General features: G+C 50.9%; 1 protein-coding gene across 11 annotated transcripts in view; it reads right to left on the reverse strand.

The window, feature by feature from the left end:
* Positions 1-22,612, reverse strand: part of SLC39A11 (solute carrier family 39 member 11) — a 224,310-nt gene that overhangs the window by 153,431 nt on the left and 48,267 nt on the right. For 5 of the 11 annotated variants that reach the window (XM_070394339.1, XM_070394349.1, XM_070394338.1 and 2 more), the window contains 2 exons: positions 22,452-22,570; positions 17,704-17,742 (listed from right to left, as the gene is read on the reverse strand). The exons of 2 other annotated variants lie outside the window; for them this stretch is intronic. In XM_070394339.1, the coding sequence (XP_070250440.1) occupies positions 17,704-17,742; positions 22,452-22,559 (147 nt within the window). In that variant the 5' untranslated portion in view covers positions 22,560-22,570. Of the gene's footprint in view, positions 1-7,159; positions 7,205-14,989; positions 15,117-17,703; positions 17,743-17,964; positions 17,990-22,451; positions 22,571-22,612 lie in introns of those variants that run through there. 4 more of the 11 variants (XM_070394345.1, XM_070394344.1, XM_070394343.1 and 1 more) reach the window with 4 other exon arrangements.

A 22,612-nucleotide genomic window follows, 5' to 3' on the forward strand; every position in this document is an offset into this window, starting at 1 on the left:
AAAGGGAGGAAAATGAGAAGCGCGGTCCAGGAAGTCCAAGAGCCAACTAATAAGACTAATAAAGAGAGAACAGAGGACCCGCGGGGGGGGAACTATTAAAGGGACATAAAGCAGCACTCGCCAGAGCCCAAGGGCATGGGTTTCCAAATCAAGGGATTGCAGGATAAAGTTATTTAGAAATGTGGGGGAAATTTTCTCAAGCAATGGACAAATGGTTACTTCCGGAAAAGAGGATGGGACCATGGGGGTGGAGCGGCTGCTTTTTTTCCCCTGTGTAAGTCTTTTATGAACATTTGCTCTTTCTAGATGGTGTCTCTCTTACCCTGATAAATATAAACCATGATTCAAAATATAGAGCCCAACTTAAGTGCCCAACAAGAGTCATTAGTGAAAAATATCACGGTCACTGGTGCACTTTAGTGTAACCCAGTTGTACCTCAATAAAGGTGAAAACCAGTATGGTGGCCAGTTTGTGTGATGAAGTGCCACGCATCCACCAAATAAGAAAAACTTCAGGACCTATGAAGGGAAGGAACATGTTTTCAAACATGATGTGCGGTGTGATTCCATTCTTTTAAATTATACATAAACAAGGAAGTACACAGAAGGTCATGTGGAAAAGATAATCAATTGGGGATGACTAAGAGGGATCTAAAACCATAATACCCAAGTTCACTGACTTACACCAACCCCAGAGTCCTCGTGTGTCCTACACCATATTTCCCTTGATGTCAGATAATAATCAAGATGTATCAGGGTTCTAGCTGGTTTTGCTCAGTGGATAGAGCATCAGCCTACGGACAGAAGGGTCCCGGATTTGATTCCTGGTCAGGGCACATGCCTGGGGTTGCGAGCTCAATTCCCAGTAGGGGGTGGGGAGTGCAGGAGGGAGCAGATCAATGATTCTCTTTCATCATTGATGTTTCTGTCTCTCTCTCCATCTCCCTTCCTCTCTGAAATCAATAAAAATATATTTTTTTAAAAAGAGATGTATTGGGCATTTACTAAGTGACAACCACTATGCTAAGTGCTCCAAATATACTTATTTGCCTGCACAACTCTGCAAAGGAGACAATTATCTCTACTTTACAGATGAGGAAACTGAGGCTTACACAGTCTAAGGAACGAGCCCCAGCTCACCCTAATCAGCTGAGAAACCAGGACCAAACCCAAGCAAGGTGGCTCCAGGACTCATCAGAACAGCAGAGCACGTGTCCACCAGAAAAAGACCCGGTCCCTGGGGGCCCAATGCCCCTGCCCTTGGCTCACCCCAGCCGCTGAAAGATTGAGACATTTCCTGGCATGACCACATCCTGAGACGTTCATCATAATTGGGGAAATTATGCTTCGGAGATGTAATGAGCTTACATTCAATTAGTTTCTTCCTTCATTGGGAGAACCAGAAGGACCGGCTTCCTTATCGACTCAGTGGGGAGGGCTTTCTTGCTGCCTGTTGGCTGAGATTACGTTCTGATGTCCCAGGGATGGAAACCGGTGCGCACACAAGCTCTGGAGAAACTGGGTGGGCTTACAGGCAGCCAACCCCAAGGAAACCTCTGTCGCACACACCACGCTCATTCGACACTAACTTCAAAAATATTCCCGAATATCCACTCTGTTCCAATACCTGTGCTGGGAGCCAATGCTCAACAATGAGCAAGACAGCCCCTGCCTTCTAGATGCATCTAGTTTGGGAAGGAAGAAGTGAGCAAGCAATTGAAGTCTACAGACAACAGCTACACAGAAAAGCATGCAGAGCTACAGGTGCTTGTCAAGGTGGGGAAACGAGATGTTCCGTTTCTTTAAAGAGAAAACTCGGCCACATTCCCAGGCAGATGCAGCAGACAACCCCCGAGGCTTTGGGAACTGGGTCCGTGATAAGAAGGCCAAGGTGGAATACACGATAAGGCAAACTCTCCCTTCACCAATCTACTTCCCAATGCCACCTACACAGCGGCAGGAGCAGTCCTGCCCCAGCCAGTTGGGTGCTGGCTCTCTCCAGCAGGGAGGGGCTACCCTCTCCAGGGGCCACAGGAGATGAGGTCCCACTTAGGGTGCTCCACACTGATTCATGATAAGGGGTGGGGGAGTGTGAAAATATTTAGGTATACTAAGGCCCTCAAAGAAGGCAAAGACTTATAGAGAGTAGGACTCATCCTCCTCTTCCTTCCATCCATCCATCTCCTTCCACCCATCATCCATCCATCTACCCATCCATATCCATCTATCCACCTCTATTCATCCTTTATATCCATCCATCCACCCATCCATCCATATCCTTCCATCCATCTATCCATCCATATCTATCTATCCATCCATCTCCATTCATCCATCCATATCCATCCATCCATATCAATTCATCCATATCCATTCATCCATCTATATCCATCCATCCACCCACCCATTCATATCCATCCTTCCATACATCCATATCTATCCAACCACCCACCCATCCATCCATCTCCATTCATCCATCCATCTCCATTCATCCATCTACCCATTTGAACATTTATTTGTTCACTACATAAAAAAAAAAGTATTGTGAGCCTCCCACATGTCAGGAGTGCTTTCCTAGCACCTTTACTGATTCACTCCTCTGAAGATTGCAATACCCAGAACTCCCACCCCTGCCAGGACACACTCTCTCTCCTCCTCCGTCCCTTTATGGTTCTCCATCACACTTACCTCTGTCTGACATGCTGTCTGTTTTATTGTACAGGTTGCTTATCATGTGACTCTCTGCTAGAATGGCAGTCCGCGAGGACAGGAATCTCTGTTCACTGTTTACAGCGTTTTAGCCCTAGTGTCTAAAACAGTGCCTGCCACTGAGGGGTGGGGGGAGGGTGCAAGAGGACCATGGGGGGCCCTTTTTTTCCCCACCGCCTTACATCCCATGGCAGGTCAGACAAAGGAGTCCGTCCTGGAACACAGCGCGGCCCTCATCCATCATATGCAAATAATGAAAACCTACAGCTACGGGATCATCCTGAGGGTCGGGTGAGGTGATGGATGGGAGCGTGCTTTGGAAAATATAAAGCAATAAACCAATGTCACCTAATAATATCTGGGGCTCATGAGCCCATCAGATGCAAGTGTTCCCTGCAGTCAGCTTACGGACGCCCCCACCCATGGATGTCTTCATGCATAATTGCAAAGGGCTCCGCAAATTCAAACCGGTAATCTATTTACAGCCTGGACACAGGCGATGGCTCTGTGCCCCTTCCTCCTGCCTTAAATACGATACTAATCTGTTTCCCCTTGTCTGTGCGTTTAACAGATATAAATTTTTTCCACCGGCCCGGGAAACTAACTCACTTAGCCCCAGGGCTGTCGTGGCTCATTTCTTCACACGAAGACCAGAGCTTCAGAAACAGAGAGGTTTCCAACGAGACGCTACAGGAAGGGAAAGAACAAAATCTGTGCGCAGGTAAGTGCTGAAGCTCCGGGGGCCTGGGGTTCTATTCTGTCAGCTGTTGGGCCAGTCTGGGAAACAGGGCCCCCGAGCCAAAGGCAGATGCGGGATTAGAAGTCAAGGCCGCCTGCCCTGGCCGGTTCGGCTCAGTGGCCAGAGTATCGGCCCTCAGACTAAAGGAACATGGTTTCAATTCCCAGTCAAGGGCATGTACCTTGGTTGCAGGCTCAATCCTGGGCCCTGATTGGATTTCTTCCCTCACTCCCTCCCTTCTCTTTCCCTTCCACTCTCTAAAAATCAATGGAAAAATATCCTCGGGTGAGGATTTAAAAAAAAAAAAACAGCGGTCAGGGCACCCTGAGAGCACAGACCAGCTCCCACTGCAGCTATGACGGCGTCTGCCTCCCTGTGTGCAGCCCCTGCCCCGGAGGGCACAGAAGACTGGACAGTGGGGGCCGGATTTGTCCTCCCACTGTTCGCAGGAGGTATGAGGGGCAGGGACTTCAGGCTCCTTGGAGGTATGAGAAGCCCGGAGGTAGCAGGACTTGCCGCTAATCACAGGGATTTTAGGCAGCTCAGCCAGAACTACAACCCAAGGGCCCCGCTCCCTGTCTCAGCCCAAACACTCTCATTATTGTTGCGAAGGAGCAGAGCTCTGGGTCCTGGCTCGGCTGCCCAGAGAAGGGCTCCTCTCCACAGAGAAGGCAGCACTCCCTCGGGGTGGGAGAGGGTGCAGTGAGGCCACGAAAACCCCTAGTTCCCTCCTGCACCCAGCCCTCCCCAGGCCCAGAGACAGGCAGCCAGCGAGGCTCCTCCACCCATGATTACAGCTCCAAGGCCTCCACGCTTGACACCACGCTCACAGGGGCAGTGAAATGAATAGAAATCACAGGTTGGCACCGTCCCTCTGCGCTGCCCACACCCCCACCTGAGAACCACCGGGACGGGCTGCCTCCTCACTGCCCTGCCCTCGGCAAAACCCTCTTCATCCCTATACGTCACGTTCGTAAAAGGACGCAGACTCCCTGCAAACCGGGAAGAAGATGGGAGCCTGAATTGGAAAGAGAATTTGTTATCCTTAAAAAAAAAGTCACAGTCACAGAGGTGCAGTGAAGAAACCCACACGACGCCGAGGCATGGAGTGCAAAGTGGAGTTTCTCCCAGCCCCATCCGAGCCCACAGCCCCGACGCACCCACTCTCAGGAGGGATGCCAGGGAGGGTGCGTGACTGTCTGCCGCAGGATGCCGCCTCGCCCAACAGCTCATTCTTGCTTCCAGAACAGCACAGCCCTGGTACGGAGAGGAGTTTAGCCCAAAGGCTTTCCTCTCCGGAGACCAGGACACCTAGGACTGACCTGGACCCAGGAAGGTTTTGCTTCTGGGCTGCATTCAGAGAACAGATAAAGCTTTGCTGGGCCTTCGGATCCCTCCTCAGGCATTTAAGTCAGGAAACAGAATGGAAACCTACAGGGCCAGCGTTCCTCTCAGTGGATGGGAAGCTGAGGGTCAGGATGGCGAAGAGAGGAAGCGAGAGGCCGTGGAGGCGGCCTGTGCCTGCTGGCAGTGGCCACAATGAAGGAACAGGATTCTGAAGGATGCCAGCAGGCGTCACCTCGGCAGGGGAGGCGGCAGATGCCAGGGCAGAGCCAGGCTATGTTGCAGGCTTCTCCCACCAGGATCTGGAGAGCATTTCCCCACCCACTGAATCTAGGTGGGCCTTGTCACTGGCTCTGGCCAATCAAGTGTGACAGAAGTGATTCTGTGGCAGCTCCAGGGTCCAGGCCTCCTGAGACCTTGCATTCCACAGTCATGTAAGGAAGCCTGTGCTCCACTACTGACCCGTGAGCCACCGTGTGGATGGAGGCCCAGCCAACAGGCAGCACCACGGTCCAGACCTGTGTGTGAGGCCCTCTGACAGCCTCCAGCCGAGGCGAGCTGCCAGATGTCTGCAGCCTCATGAGTGACTGCAGAAGAACCTCCCAGCGGAGCCCAGCCAACCCAGAATCACAAGAAATGACCCATGGTTGTTGACATAAGCCACTAAGTTTGGGGTGGTTTCTAACTGACACAGACATATGGGGGATGTTGGCTACATACTGGCTAGTGAATATCTATTCATCTCTTCCTCCACTGTTAGTCATGTTATCTAATAGGGGGTGGGACAGAGAGAGATAGTAGCCCAGACCTGACCAGTTAACATCACATTCCCATGGCAACAAGGATTAGTATTCAGGGATGAGCACATAATCCAAGTCGAGCCAGTTACTCCCTGCCCGTGAAACTCAATTCCAAGATCGTCTGAACCAGCGGTCGCCAATCTTTCGGACCTCACGGACCACCAGTGGTCTGCGGACCACCGGTTGGCAACCGCTGGTCTCAACTATGGAAGGAAGACCTCCTTCCTCCAGACTTGAGCCTGAGAGGATGGGATCGGCTATCTGAAGGTGGAGCCACACAGAAGAAGGAAGAGCCATGAGACGGAGCAACCAGGCCCTGAGGACACCTCTATGTCTGCATATTTTAACTGAACCAGCTCTTCCATTCACTTTCTTCCTTAGGCCAGACTGAGTACATTTTTCAATCATCCATGAACCTGGCTGATGCAAAGAGATGGAAGAACAAAGGCTCGCCTCTGGCACAAAGCAGTGAGCAAACAAGAAGTCTGGATCCCTGGGGAGCCCTACATTCGCAGCCCCTGTCTCTGGATTTCTTCTACCCAAGAAGAGGCTTTCTAATTTAAGCCTCTGTTTTCCTGGTCTCAGTTACTCTCAGCCAAGCCTAATCCTAAGCAGAGCAGCAGGAAACAACCCCATCAGTATCACGAGCTGTAGGTACCAAGTTGCCATGGAGACCAACCACCCCAACACACAGATTCCTAAGTACTCAAATGAGAGAGGCCTGATGTAAACCTAAGAGACTCCCCCCCAACTCCCAGCCTCCCCATTTCTGGTAGAGTCCCCCCCCCAGTCCATAAGCCAGGGGGGTGATGCCAAATTCTCCAACAGCCCCGGGGGAAGCAGCCCAGGAACATGGCACCCATGATGGACTTAAACCTCTTTGGCTGCCCACACGATCAAAGGGCTGCCAATTCCTCTCAGTTCTCCAGTGGGAGTGTGATTTGCTCTCTCCCTTCCTAACTCCTCTGCCTCTCCCCAAGGTCAAGGCCTCTAATGAGTCAAGGCACCCCCTGAAGTAACAACCTGAGCCTCCAGCCTGCCTCTCCACCACCAGCCCCACCACCACCACCCTGCACATTCCCAATGGCTGCACCACTTGCTACCCACGAAACTCGCTTCCTGGAAGTACAGCTCTGATCATGTCCCCCTCTCAAATACCTCCAGCACCACCCACCCCACCCCCCGCCACCTATGTTCTTCCAGGGGACCCCAGGCTGTCCACACCCAGCTGCCAACGACGTCTCTGGCCTCTCCTCCCAACCAAACCAACTGCCGTTCCTTCAACAGCCCTGTATTCTCCATGCTTACACTTCCATTTTGCGGTTCTTTCTGCCTATAGTTCCATCTCCTTCCCCTCCCCCCGTACCCCCCGCCAACATCCTCAAAGTATCCTGTTCTTCCGACCTGAGCTTCATCCGTGAAGAAGTCCTCTCTACTTCCCCACCTAGAAGTATCCTCCCAGGGCCTGGTTCCCATCACCATTTGTCCATCACCTTCTTACAACCACCTGCTGACCACATGATTACAGGTGAATGCCCTACCTCAAGCCCCCTGCGGGGAGGGGCTATACCTTTCTTCTTTGCATACTCCCCATAATGCCCTGCACACAGTAGGTGCTCACTGAATTGGCCTGAAGACAATTCTCTCGCTGCTCCCACATTCTGGGCAGGCTCTCTCCAAGGAAGAAAGCGTGGCTATTCTGCAAACAGAACACACATTTGGGCCATTTCTAAAACTGCACAGGTCCTTGACAAAGCTTTTTAAAAAAAAAAAAAAAATTTTTTTACTGATTTCAGAGAGAAAGGGAGAGGGAGAGAGAGACAGAAACATCAATGATGAGAGAGAATCATCGATGGACTGGCTCCTGCACGCCTCCCACTGGGGATGGAGCCCACAACCCGGGCATGTGCCCTGACTGAGAATCAAATTGAGACCGCCTAGTTCAGAGGTTGACATTCAACCACTGGGCCACGCTGGCCGGGGGACAAAGCTCTGATCCCTGGTTCTTCTCCCTCCCTGTGAGCAAGCCACGGCTGAAAGGCAAGAATATGCAAGCCCACGGCAGCCCTTCCACAAAGCACCTGTGTTAATAACATGTATAGATTCGCTCTTGTCACACAAAGGCTAAAGGACAAAACCTAACATATGTTAACTTTGATCCCTTGCATTTAGAATATCCTTCGAAAGAACGGATGCTCAGTAAATGCTTTTTAATGTCATTTGTACTAAGATACCTGAGAGAAATCATGTCAGCTACCGTCTTAGTATTTAGATTGCAGCAGAAGGCATTTAGATTAGATACGTTTCTAACCACTAGCTAAACACTCAGTGAGGTTACCAAAAAGGAAAAAGAAAAGAAAGTGTGGCCCTAACTGGTTTGGCTCAATGGATAGAGCGTCGGCCTGCGGACTGAAGGGTCCCAGGTTAGATTCCGGTCAAGGGCATGTACCTTGGTTGCGGGCACATCCCCAGTAGGGGGTGTGCAGGAGGCAGCTGATCGATGTTTCTCTCTCATCGATGTTTCTAACTCTCTATACCTCTCCCTTCCTCTCTGTAAAAAATCAATAAAAATATATTTTTTAAAAAAAGAAAAAAGAAAGTGTGAAGTCTTGCTTCCCCAAGTCGTTAGGAACAAGCTACCCTCCCACCGTCTATCTGGACTTGGTGAGCCCCCGTCGTCTGACGACAGAGGGACGCCTGCGAGGACTCCCAGAGGCCCCACCAGCCCTGAGACGTTTCAGACACAGCGTGTGATCCAACGAGGACGGTGCTGAATTTAAACTCAAGCGCAAGTGCTCCAAGCAGTAGAGACCCTGCCTCCCACCCTTCTTCTGCAGGCGCAGGGAGGCCAGAGGGGGACCCCGGGTTCCCAGCGGGCAGCCGGCCGGGATCACCTGACCAACTGGGAAATGAACCTGACAGAACTAAACTGCCCCTCGCCCCCAGGCTGCTATCAAAATCAGCCGGCCGTGGGAGCCATGTACATGGGGGGCTGCCAGCAGACAGGCTGTAGCTGGAGAGGCAGCAGCTCCCCTTGGGCTCCCCCGTGCAAGTCCCAAGGCCCATCCTCCGAGTCGTGTTCCTCTAACCCTGAGCCCAGCCCTACATAGTGGTCATTTGGGTTCTCAGCCCCAGAGCCCCATGGACCCTGCTTTTCCCAAACACCAGCTCACCCTGTATTAAGCCACAGTCTTCACTTGAAGAAGGATTCTCATGCTGCAATGACCTGGGAACTCTAGAAACTACTCAAGCCTCGCCCCAGCCCCGGATATCCTGACGTACTTAGTCCAGGGTGTGTTGGGGAGCTGGGCTTTTTCAATCGTTCCAGGGGATCCCAACGTGCAGCCAGGGTGTCGAACCGCTGCATCCGAAGGAAGGGGGCTTCCCGAAGCCAGAGTGCGCCCTTAAACCAAACTGCAAAGGATGCTCAGCCAAGCGAGCTCACCGCACTAGGCCAGGGGTGCCAATGACAGCTGCTACCTCGGGTCTGGTTGGAGCTGGGAAACCCAGTCTCATTTCACAATCTCACATGGCACCTGGGCCACCTGCCTCGACACAGTGTGCCTCCTGGGACAAGGAGAATGGAGTGACGGTGACCACACAACCCATTACACTTCCCTGCAAAGCCAGGCCCACGCCGGCAAAGGGGGAGCAGCGGCATCCAAGTCATGAGTGAAGGCCGGGCCGCCCTGTGGGAGGACTGAGGACCCACCGCCAAGCCAGGCCCCCGGGAAATCACCTCCTCGGGAACCCCCAACATTCCAGAGAGATTCCGAGACCTCCAGCCGGGGCCTCGAGGTCACAGGCTGTTTGTGCTGCCACCAGGCCTCAGAAAACCCTGCCATAGACCAGATCAGGGGTTTGCAAACTTCTGGAAAAGGCTAGAAAGTAAGTAAAGGCTTTGTGGGCAACACAGTCCTATTGTAGCTACTTAACTCTGCCGCTGTAACAGAAAGGCAGCCACAGTCAATATGGAAACAAATGGCAAGGGTGGGTTCCAATAAAGCTCTACAGGCACCGCCCCCCGCATCCACAGGGATACATCCAAGACCCCCAGCGGACACCTGGAACCCCGAATGGTCCATACATGCTATGTTTTTCCTACACATACAAACCTATAATGAAGTTTAACTTATAAATTAGGCATAGGAGATGAGCAATAACAACTACTAATAAAACGGAACAATTATAACAATATGCTGGAATAAAAGTTATGTGAATGTGGTCCCTCGGTTTGGGGTGGGGGGACCCCTGCTGATGTCTTCGTAGAGGCTCTGTGCTTTCTGGTGCAGCACGCGGCCATCAATCGAACATTTCTTCTGTTCCTGTCTTGCCCCACAAATTTAATGCCTTTTCCATCTTCGCTAAGCACTTACCATGCCCTGTGGCTGTAACGTCTGCAGTTTGAGCTGAGCCAGCAAAACCCACCCAAAGTTCTTCACAATTTCACGGATGGAAGACTCGTTCTCACTGTCGATCTCAGCAACCTCAGCGCCCAACCCTGTTCTTTCCTTATGAAGCAGAGAGCTCTCCCCTCCTCACCAAGAGGAAGCACTTTCCAGCTTCTCTTTGGCGTATCCGAGCGCCAGCATCACTGCGCCTGTGCTTTGGGGCCGTGACCGAGTAAAACAGGGTGACTCGCACCCAAGCACTGCGATACCTCGACAGTCAATCCGAGCACCCAGGTGGCCACTCGGTGACTAACAGGCAGGGAGCACCTACAGCGCGGAGACGCGGGACCAAGGGAGGACTCATGTCCCGTGCAGGATGCAGCCGATGCGAGATTTCATCACGTTACTCAGAACGGCATGCAATTTAAAACTTATGAATTGTTTCCTTCCGGAATTTTCCATGTAATATTTTCGGGCTGCGGTTGACTGAAACCGTGGAAAATGGAACTGCGGATAAGGAGACCCTACTGTATTTGCAAAAAACAAATGGTGGCCAGATGCGGACCCCTGGTGAGTGCCCACCTCTCGACTAGATCAGACTGAAACCGGCTCCTAGCACTTCCTCAAATCCTCGGCATTCACACAGCGCCTGGCATACAGCAGGTTCTCATCAACCGCTGAATGAATGAATGAAAAATGTGCCAATCATCTTAAAAGCATATCTATTAAACATCTACCTGTTCCTACAGAGAGAGGTTACTGTGATTCGGGGCCTTGTAACCTCCGGCTCTTCACCTACAGACACTCCCACCTCTCTCCTTCATGGAAACGGGGCAGGGAAGAGGAGCGGACACAGCCAAGGAGAATGCCCCAGCCCGATCTACACGGCAGGCCAGGCCTGGAAGGAGAGGCAGAGGGAAGGAAGGGGAGGCAGGTTTCCAGCCTGGGAGTGAAGGCAGCCGGAGGATGCACAAGGGGCAGGAGGGGAGCACACGGGGAAGGCCCATCCCAGGGCCTCAGGGCACATCACCCGGATGCTCGGCGGAGACAAGAGAGCACACGCCAGCTCTTCCGCCAAGACAAATGCTGTTTTTCCATCAATGGGGACAGAGGGTGAGTTGTGTCATTTCCTTCCCCTGCGCAGTTTATAATGACATTGGAAATCTGAAGCATGAAATTGGAAAGAGAAAAATACAATAATAAAATAATAGTTATCTGTCTCCTGCATGGTTTCCGTCCCTTTCTCCTACCTCCCTCCTTCCCTCGCCACCCCATCTTGCAACAAGACTGCCTTCCACCCAGCGCGGAGCCCTCGGTCAGGACGCACATGGAGGGAAGGTCCTCGTCTTGCTGGCACATGTTGCCAGGGACAGAGCTGTCACCACACCGCTCCTGTGCTCACAAGAACCACTAGTGTTTGGGTGCCAGGAGCGCTGGGCCAAGTCAGGCGTGTCTCCTACGATGTGTTCAGTGTGCCCTGCCAGTGCCTGGTGTGGTTGGAGGACATTCATCTTAGCTTAGACAGTTTCCCACTGGAACCTGGCTATTTGAGACCTTAACAAATAAAATGCCTCAGCACACAGCCTTAAGGGCTCCAACCCTCGATTACGGAGCATTTACAGTGTCAGTTTCCTCGTCTTGCAGCATCATTATGCAGGAAGCAAAGGTGGCAGAAGTGGCAGGTGCCCCTTCACCACTGTGCCAAGAGGCCTGGAGCAAGGCAGTGACAGTCCCGCCAAGTGAAGGCCCCTCCCCACATGGCCTTCACGCACCTGGGCACACTGAGCTTGTCACATGACAGCTCCGGGGACTGGTAGCTCCAGGTCCCACTCAGCTAATCCTGGTCCACGCCCCACGCCCACACTGAATGCCCACTGAAAGGGCAGCCTTGCCCTAAAACACACAAGTACCCGCCTCCCAGGCCATTGCATCCCAGTGCAGAACAAGAACTGTGCAGAGAGTAGAATCCAGGAGGCCCTGGGAGGTGATCTTGGGGCCCTTTGCCTCTCCCAGTCTTACAAAGAGGAAAATCCTGGCTCAGAAACGGAGAACCAGTTTAGCACCCTCCTTCCCCACCGTCCTGGTACTCAGGCTGTGGCCCAGCCCATGTCAGTGTGGCCAAAAGACCTCACATTCAAAACCTCCATGAGGCCCAGCCAGCGTGGCTCAGTGGCTGAGCGTCAACCGATAAACCAGGAGGTCACGGTTTGATTCCAGGTGAGGGCACATGTCCGGGTTGCGAACTGGATCCGCAGCGTGGGGTGTGCAGGAGGCAGCCGATCAGTGATTCTCTCTCATCATTGATGTTTCTCTCTCTCTCTCTCTCTCTCTCTCTCTCTCTCTCTCCCTCTCCCTTCCTCTCTGAAATCAATTTTTTTAAAAAATTGTTTTTAAAATAGGGGGAGCTCTACAGTCAGACTGTGGGTTGAAATCCCAGCTCTGCTCAGTATGTAATCCTGAACCATTTATTAATAGTCACTGTGCCTCAGTTTCCTCACTTGCGGAATGGGGGTACCTAATCGCACCTGGTATGCACCCCATAGAGCTGCTATGAACATTAAACGAGACGATCACAGTGCTTGCCAGAGCGCCTTGTACAGAGTGAGGACTCGATCAACAATATCAGTTACCATCGTCATCTCAACTCTCCTTCAAGGCTGCACTGCTGGGGGTCTCTAATAGGGGAGAATGACCATCCTGCTTCTTTCTAATGGTAGCATCCCTCCCCACTAATTCCAGGCCTCAGGCAAAAATCAGGCCAGACCCAGGCACTGGGAAGAAAAAGACAGTGATTACTAGAGACTTGGACGGTGATTTAAGGAGTCAGGAGACAAACAAGCAAATGGATTTTAAGGACAGTCATTTAAGGAGGACTGTTCATGCTTCCAAGGTCCTGCTGATGCAAAAAACAAACAAACTGTAAAGCATATGGTTAAGCTCGTTTAAAACACATGGGACGCTTATGCCAGGAATTTCTCTCAGCGAAACCCTTGCTTCAGGGCACAGGTAAATATTGTGTAAGTATGTCACTGCAGCATCATATCAGATAGATATGTCAATGCACATACAACACATAAATGCATGCACAACTGACAATAGAAACATGTCACGCCTGTGCAAGGTGCCATGGGACCCCAGGCAACTGACCGATGGCTGGTTTTCCCTTTTCCGAGATATTTACTCTAGGGCCTAGAGCAGGGGTGGGCAGCCCCTGGCACGCGTGCCAAACATGGCACGCCAGTAACCTTTGCTGGCATGCAAAACCCTCTCTTATAATCTTCCATTTACAATTTTTTTCTTAATATCAACTTTTTAATTTTTCAGATAAATTCAGTGTAGGTGCATCTTAGATAAATAAATGATTTTACATAACAAGTTATCTTAAAGACCATAGATATAGATTGACGAGAGAGGGGAAGAGCAATTTCTATGCTTCTGCCTTAACTCTCCCTGCCTTCCTAGATCCGACCAGTGTTTTGGTTTCATCCACATACACTTGTGAATCTTTGTTCTCAGTGATGAATTTTGTTAAGTCTCGTAATAGAAGTAGCCTGACAGATGAAAGTAGTAGCTCGTGCATATCTCTGAAGGTCACGAAACATAAACCTGATGTAAAATCTCTGTCTTCAGTGATGCAGCAGCAAAAGTCCCACTGATAATATCAAACGGAGTCATAAAGTTTCCTGTCGGACTATCAGTGTCCATGTATACATTAAAAAATAAATGTACTTTTCATCATCATATACTGCGTTTTTGTCGCTCGAGTGAATTTTATTATTTCTTCAAGGTTCTTCACATACATACACCTTAAGAGATATCAAGTAGGCGTAACACGTTCTCAAAAAATTAGGGTTGGCACGGAGAAGAATTTTGAGTCAGAGATTTGCTGGTTTTGGCACGCACTCACAAAAAGGTTGCCCACCCCTGGCCTAGAGTCTAAGTGTCTCAGCTGTGCTGAGGACGCAGTGTCCTTTGGATCTGGGCACTGAGCTGTCCCAACACTTTGTGAGTAATAAAAATTCTCCAAGGAGCATGCTCGGGGTTAGCACTGCTGACCTCTGGGAAGCAAAGGGGCTTCCTCCTCCCCCTCCTTTTTTTAAACTTGGAAAACACCTGAATTTTTAGACATTCCACAGTGTGACTAGAGATGATACATCAAAATTCTCTTGACTAGGGTTCCTCAGCTTGGCACACTGACACTTAGAGCTGGATGATTCTGGGGCGGGCGGGGCGGGGGGGGGGGGGGGGAATCCTGTGTATCAGGGGGTGTTCAGCAGCATTCCTGGCCTCTACCCACTGGACGCCAGTTGTGACAACCCAACATGCCAACTGTCCCCTGGGGAGCAACATGGCCCCTGGTGGAGAACCACTGTTCTGCCCAACAGATTAGCTACATTAAACACACGATTCCATGATGAGCACACGTGATCATTACAGCTCGGGCCACCTGGGCCCCGTCGCCTTTCCGAGCTCGGGAAGCATTTATGAGAACCCACGCCCATCACCAGGGCCTCTGAGGCTTCCTGAGTCCAACCCCAGCTGCCTCCACATCGCCCTCCGCCTTTCCTGTGCATCTGGTGACCTGCCAGGAGCTCCTCTGTGCGACTAGCTAACATTCAAGGTCAATTTAGAAAAAAAAAAATGACTCCTATTCTGATTTTTTTAAACACAGAAATAACTTTCAGAATCTCTTTTTTTTTTTCCCCCTACCAACTACTTTGAAAATCAACAGTAAAACTGTTTTAGCCCTGGCCGGGTGGCTCGTTTGGTTGGAGCATCGTCCCATACACCCAAAGGTGGCGGGTTCAATCCCCGATCAGGGCACACATGGGAAACAACTGATGTTTCTCTTTCACATCGATGTTTCTCTCTCTCTCTCCTTCCTCTCTCTAAACATCTCCTCAGGTAAGGATTGGAGAAGAAAAAAAAAAACTTTTTTAGATGCTCACAGTGAAGTGAACACAGTAATACACTGGTCTGATGATGGTTTTAAGGAAGTTACATCTTACGTGTTTGAGCTTTATTGCTCCCGAATTCGTTCCTCCATGTCCTGAAGACAAATGCTCTCTGGTTTTGTCTCTTTGTCTCCTTCTGTTTTATGTCTTTGGCCACGAGAACCTTAGAGCGCCTTCTGGCCTAAAAGAGCGAAGCAGAACAGGACCCCTGGGTGCCTGGGCACAAGCATGAAGACAGCACAGAGCAGAGACTGTCTGTGTGGCCCCTACAAGGATGCTGACAAACTAGGTACCCCCATCACTCACTTGAAATTGATTATTTAAAAGGCTTCCATCTGTGTCTGTGGAGTTGCAAAGGACATCATTTCTGGCGCATAAATATTGGTGTGTTTACACAGAACTGTTTGACCAGCCATTCATCTGTATCTAAACAGCACCAGGACTTGACTCCCACTGTGATCCCCCTAAAAATTCCTATCAGCGGAGCTGTGCGCTTATGTTCCTCGTGCGTTCCTGTCCGTGGGTTCTACTCTACACACACCGAATGCACAGGCGGCCTCTTCAAAAGTCAGAAAATCGGCATCATTCCTTCTCCTCTGGCTTGGATTTAATTACCTTTCCCCATAGACTTTTACCCTCAAGCAATTCAGATTTTAGGCTAGAGAGTCTATTATTGAGGTCTTTATCACAACTCCCTTCAATATATTTATATACATTTCAATTCCATTTGTTAAAATTTCCTGTGAGCCTTAGGGCTCTAGCTGCTTAAGTAACGATTTCCTGGATTGAGTTACCATTACAACCATTAGAGGACAGATTGACAACAACAATAAAATACATGATTTATCATCGTTAAAGTAAAATATGCTTGGAAATGCACATTTTCACGGATGAGACTGTTTTCTTGGGGTTTTTTTCAACTGTTCCTCTACACGTGGATAAATACTAAGTAGTCGTTGCTCTAAGAAAACAGTGAGGCATCAATTTATTTCTAGTTTTCTTTGTCTTGTCTTTTATTTAACGGAAGATGGGGAAAGTAGATATTTTGTTATAATAATGTCATTTTGTTCTCTGCACTCCTTCCAAGTTACAGCCCCAAATCTCATTGTGGCCCATCATGGACCTTGCCTTTAAGGGCCTCTCTGCTCACAATTGGATTAGACTCACATCAAAGGGCAGGGCGGCCGCTGAACTGCGCCAGGACCTGCGGGCAGTGATCGGAGATAGCATCCTGCACCTTCTCCTCACCGACACTCGGGGTCTCTCTGCTCCTGTGTGGAGACTGTGCTACCCAGACACACGGAAATCAGGCCGGAACGTGTCTTTCTTTTGTGAAATGGGAGAGGGGACTGAGCAAGGGGCCTGGGGAAGGAGTGCCAGCCGTCAGTCAGGGCCTCTCTGGCCGGGCAGCTCTGAGAAAGAGGATAAAACCGGGAGCCGAGGACCCGGATCTGACTCTGTTAACACTCCGGGGGCACCTGTGTCACACGGGGCGTGTCTCCCGTGCCCTCAACAGAGCTGCTGACTCAGAGGACCTCTGAGGGGGGGCGGAGGGCGGGGTGGGGGGAGGTCCCACCCCCAGGCTAGTGTTTGCACATCACAGGACTATGAAAACAGGAGGAAGGACTACATCCCGATCAACCAAAGGGAAAACCCCGGTCACAGCCTTGTGATGGGACTCACGGCCGGAATACACCGCACCGCCATGGCATGCTCAGACCTGAAATCGGAATCCCAATTCATCCAGCCTCCGGGTCTCACTCGGGGCTCGCAGATGTGGGCTGGGTGTCGGATTATAGTAGGAATTATGGTTAATGCCATGGTGACTGTGCTTACAAAAAGGCAGCCTGGCTGGCGTGGCTCAGTGGTTGGGTGTGTCGACCTATGAATCAGGAGGTCACGGTTTGATTCCCAGTCAGGGCACATGCCTGGGTTGTGGGCTCGATCCCCAGTAGGGGTTGTGCAGGAGGCAGCCAATCAATGATTCCCTCATCACTGACGTTTTTATCTCTCTCTCTCTCCCTCTCCCTTCCTCTATGAAATCAATAAAAATATATATTTTTCAAAAATACAAGGCATTCTGGGCGTGCTGAATTTACAGGTGCCGTTACTTGTCTGATATTCGCTGTTACAAACTACAGTGGGGCTTTGACTTAGGAGTGTCCCGACTAACGAGTTTTTGAGATACCAGCTGTCCCTCGGCGGATTTTTTGCATTGAGTTGACAGAGTAATTTGAGTTAACGAGCTCCTTAACGAGCTCAGTCTCGGAACGAATTAAACTCGTAAGTCAAGGCCCCACTGTATTCCAACCTCCCAAGAAAGTTGGGGGAAGACAGACGAAATGAGGCCAGCATAATGTCAATTATGACTGAAGCCGGCTGGCGGGTACCTGGCGTGCATACAACTCTCTCCACTTTTCTACATGTTTGAAGATGTCTATGTCAAAAGGTCTTTTACAGGGAAGAGGAGGAGAGAAAGAGAAGTTGAATTAGTGCCCACAAAGCCCTGTGCGAGGCCCTTCCCAAATGTTATCTTGTTTTACAAGTTCTCCGCCAGCTGCCCAACAAGCTCCTTTCGCTGTCTAAAGAGAGGCGGGGCCTTAAATACACCGGGAATAAACCGGGTCGGTGATAAGAGGGAGCCCCTAGCACCCGAACATCAGAGATGCGTCCTGGTCACATGGGGAGAGACCGGAAAAACCCGTCAGCAGAGAAATGTCAGAGTAAACGCGCCTCAGTTTACATTCCTCCTATGACATGCCACTTACCCCTGCAGCGAAGCCAAGACTTCCATCTAGGATCCGCCTCTGCAAATGAAAACAGGACGTTTCAGTTTCTAAGGGATAATTCCTGGGACGACGGGGAACCATAACCCCTGAGAGAGCCGCGTGAATGAAGACCGGCCCACACCTGGATCAAATCCGCCTGAATCCGAGCCTTTATAAAATGGGCCAAAAATCAGCTGGGGGGAATGTTTAACCTCCCATCCATCCCACAGCCAATCAGAGTCTTCTTCCAGGGCGGCCCACCTGCACTGGCCCACGTGCTGCCTCTTCCTTTCTCTGTGAATTATGACTGTGAGCCTTGAGTGAGCCGCTGGCCTCCAAGATGGAAATTGGCAAGTGTTGGCGAGGAGCATGCGGACCAAACAAAACCCTCCCAGGCTGCCGGTGGGGGTGCACACTGGCACAGCCGCTGGAGGTGACCGCAGGCACACCCTGTGACCCAGCGGTGCCACTCCTGCGTCACCGCCTAACAGGAACACGCACTCGAGGTCACCAAGCACGTGTACAGAAATGCTCCCGGCAGCACTGTGTGTGAGAGCCGGAAACTAGAAACTACCCAAGTGGGTACATCATTAGGATATAGTCACACAACAGAATACCATATGGCAACGAGAACACACACAAAATACATATGGATGGAGTGCAGTCAGTCAGGGACGGCCAGGACACTGGGAAATAAATGGGGTGAAATCAGCCAGACACCAAGAGTGCATACTACGTACCGTATTTTTCCAATTATAAGACACCCCCCACTTTTCCAACCCAAAATTAAGAAATTAGTATTTTAAACATTTTTCGGGTTTTCCTCTTAAGGCCTTCTTCTTTTTTGGCATCTTAAGGAGTTGTTTTTCCTGTTTTCTCCACTGTCTGATCAGACGCTCAGTGGGAGGAGGTCCAAATTGTCTCTCTGCAGCTCTATTTCCAAGCTCTCTTGCACAGCTGAGTACATTCAGTTTGAATTTTGCAGAGTAAGACAATTGCTTACCGGTGTTTATCTTTTTATTTTTTGACATCTTTATGAGCTCAGAATGCTCCGGTCCCTGTTGCATTTGCACACTCTCCATCTCCACCTCCAATTATGGCATCAGCTGACGTCGGTAACAATAAGGCACATGATTGGAGGAAGCCTGTTTGACAAGGTATGGGCAGCTACGCACCCACACAGCTCCCTCCTCGGCTGACTTCCATGTATAAGACACCCCTAGATTTTCGGTCTAATGATTTTAGAAAAAAATAGCATCTTATACACTGAAAAAATACGGTATATGACCACTCCGTTTATATAATGTAGCAAAACAGAGAAAACAACTCTGCTGTTGGAGGCCAGGAGAGGGATTGCCTTTCACTGAAGGTTGGGGTGTAGGTCGTGATTAAAGGGGAACCTTGCCCTAGCTGGTTTGGCTCAATGGATAGAGCATCGGCAGGCAGACTGAAGGGTCTGGGGTTCAATTCCGGTTGCAGTTTGATCCCCAGCCCTGACCAATCAATGTGTCTCTCTCACATCAACGTTTCTCTCTCTCTGTCTCTCCCTCTGCCTTCCACTCTAAAAATCAATGAAAAAATATTCTCAGGTGAGGATTAACAAAAAAAGAAAAAGAGTGGCCTAAATTAGGGATATAATCTACAGCCATGTGAACACCTTACAGGCATGTTGAGGTGTTACTTATCCAACCCAGAAGGCTCCCATTAGGACTGGGTAACAAGAGCCGTCTGGTCGGTCATCTCTAGCCACGAGCAGCCTCGTCCCCGCTCTGGGTGACTATGGGGTGAATGGAAGGCTTTGACCCCGGTGAGCATACAAACGACATTCTTCACTGTAGGCAGCTCCATGACATGAACCAAGTTAATCTAACCAACTCATGTGATCAAGCCAGACAGATCTAATGAAGAAGTTACGGAAACGGACACAACAAAGAAGCCAGGGAAACGCATCCTAGCAGCATTCATCTGGATCTTCAAAGGAGAAACATTGCACTTTTTTAAAGTCAATAAACCTGTTATTCCACTTTTAGATATTTCAAGTAACTAATCACATGTGCTCAAAGATTTGTGTTCATCATAAGACTCTTCCTAAAAGCAAGGAAGAGAGGCCATAACCCAACGGCCGGGCAGTTGAGGACTGGGTAAATGAATCGCAGTACATCTTTAGGACGGGATACTACATGGCCATTTAAAGTAATCAAAATAATGAAAGTAATCAAAGAAACATTTAGGGATATGAGGGATGCTTACGATGTCAAATGAGAGAAGCTGGTTATGAAACATTATATACAATTTGATCCCTGTTCATTAAAGAAAATAGACACCTATATTACTTAAGCATACTCCAATACAACTGAACAAATCTGAGCAAATATGCTTTTTCCTTTCTACGAAGTAGGATTAGAAACTTTCTAAAGTATTTCTTTAAGCTTTTCTATACTTGACAAGTTTTCTAGAATTAAAACATTATTTTTTTTTAAGTCAGGAAAACAACTGCTGAGTGAGGCTGCACCGATGTTGGTAACAGAGGCTGGTGTCTCAGTGTCTCCTCTCTCAAGTGATCCTTACCACACCCCCATGTCAGTTGAGTGAAAACGGGGGTTTGCGCAGGAGGACGGAGTGTACTCTGTGGACTCACACCTACTGCGGCCTTTGTCTCCCCAGGCCGTGCCCCTCCCCACTCTCACGCACCCTCCTTTGCAGAAGGGTTAGCAGAGCCCACCCGAGCTTGCACCCTCCATCTCCTAACCCTAAGGATGGGTCACGGTGCCTGCTTTACAGACCCAGCGACTTCTGCGGGACACCCGCGTCCTCCTGCAACTCTGAGATTCTGAGAGTAGCGGTGGCCAGTGCCCAATAAGAACCTGAGTCTGCCCGGCCGGCATGGCTCAGTGGTTAAGCATCGACCTATGAACCAGGAGGTCACAGTTCAGATTCCTGGTCAGGACACATGCCCGGGTTGCAGGCTCCATCCCCAGTAGGGGGTGTGCAGGAGGCAGCTGATCAATGATTCCCTCACGTCATTGATGTTTCTATCTCTCCCTCTCCCTTCCTCTCTGCAATCAATAAAAATATGTCTATTTTTTAAAAGGAACCCGAGTCTCTAATGGGCGTCCCTGGATAGATGTGGAAATGGTCCTGGGGAAGGGCCACCGCGGGGCAGGGCGGCAGGAGCCTGGGCTCGCAGGTCTCCAGAGTCTGCCTGTCTTTCCTCGCTGAGCCTGCCGTGTGTCCTTTCGCTATCAGGAGCGTTAGCCACGGGGACAACCACATGCTGAGTCCTGTGGGTCCTTCCAGTGAGTCAGCGGACGAGTGGGTGGTCTCGGGGGACGGCCTATATGCCTCCGCACAGGGAAAGGGCTCAGCAATTCCTCCTCCTGACCAGCTCCGAAGGGGAAGGGGCCCCTCTGGGATGGCTCCCCACTTCTGAAGAGCCCCACTTGCCACACGGGGCTGCGAGGTCCTACTCATCCCAGTGCTGCCTTTAACTCGGATCCTGATGGTCAGCTAGACCCAGTGAGAGCATCTCAGGTCTCAGCTTCTCAAAGCAAAAGAAACTGGTAGAGGTGACAACCTGGGCTGTTCTGCCCCAGGGAGCCCAGGAGCAGGACCGGGAGGGGTCAGGTAACCTGGTACCCTGTCCTCTGGCCCCTGGCGGCTCCCATTCCGGGACTGGCTTTCGAATGTTTCACTACCTGTGGACAGTAACCTGGGAGCCAGGCTGTGTGCTGGCCTCCAGGCCTCCCTGGGGAGGGAGGAGGTGCAGGGGGAGGTCTGATCTTATCGCTGACATCAATACCTGCTGAACTGGTCTCTAACAACACCATGACTCGCACGCCAACTTCCCAGACACGGTTTAGTTTCCAGATCTGCCTCACAGCGTGTTTAACTAGGTCTGAAATCACTGACGCTTTAGCACGCCTACAATTTCCAAGATTGTCGTCGTCAAGTGATCCGTGGATGGCTCTGGGCTAGGGGATGGAGGGAGTAGAGGGTTGAAAAAGAGTAAGGAATTCAGGCCCAGGAGGTGGGCATGGGCTGGGGAGGAGAGAGGTGGGGCATGTGGAATGGGGGGGAGGGGGAGTGGGTTCTGGGTGAGGGTGCGGTGAAAGGGGTATGTGTGGAGGGGTGGGAGTGTGGGAGGGAGAGAAGATAAGGGGAGGGGCAGATGTGAAGGTACAGGGGTGCATGAGTGGGTAGGGGCATAAGACTGAGTAAAAACAGGTAGGAGTGGGTGGACAGGCGTGGGGTCTGTAGGCCCATGGTGAGGCGGGTCTGAGTGTATTTATCCCAGAGGGGGTGGCGGAGGGAATGAGGAGGCCTGGATTTGGAGTGAGAGAGAGAGGGGACAGATACCCTTCCTCCCCCCACCGTCTCTCCAATCATCCCAGCGAACTCAAGGCCACAGGGCAGGGCAGTTACCCCTCCCCCACCCCCCTACTGTTCTTCAGCGCACTCTGCCACCTGCACCAGGCCTGGGAGGAACTGATGGAGGACAGAAACCGGGCAGGGGCTCCAGGAGGCTGAATCCCTGGCCTCTTGCTCCCCACTCCCTGGAGTCAGGGGGGAGAAGCAAGTGATCAGGGACACCTGCTCTCCAGGCCTGGGCACGACAAGGAGGGCAAATGAGAGGAGAGAACAGCATCACCCACAACCCGGAGGCGTGGCCACCCCGCTGTGCGGGCGCGGGTGCTCCACAGCCTGCTGAGAGTCCCATGAACTTCCAGAACCCAAACAGGATGACTCACCTGCCCACTAGAGAATATGAACACCAGAGCCGCCCCGGCGGCCGTCAGCCCCCAGGTGAAGAGGGTCCCCAGCAAGGCCTGGAACACAGCGCTGTGGCCTCGGAGCATGCTGGATACGGCTGTGTGCAGAGGGGCGAGAGGGTCAGTGCCCGCGGTGCCCG

The sequence above is a fragment of the Myotis yumanensis genome, unplaced genomic scaffold (assembly GCF_028538775.1).
Source record: "Myotis yumanensis isolate MYYU_CA2020_CCGP unplaced genomic scaffold, mMyoYum1.0.hap1 SCAF_16, whole genome shotgun sequence".
Lineage (NCBI taxonomy): Eukaryota > Metazoa > Chordata > Mammalia > Chiroptera > Vespertilionidae > Myotis > Myotis yumanensis.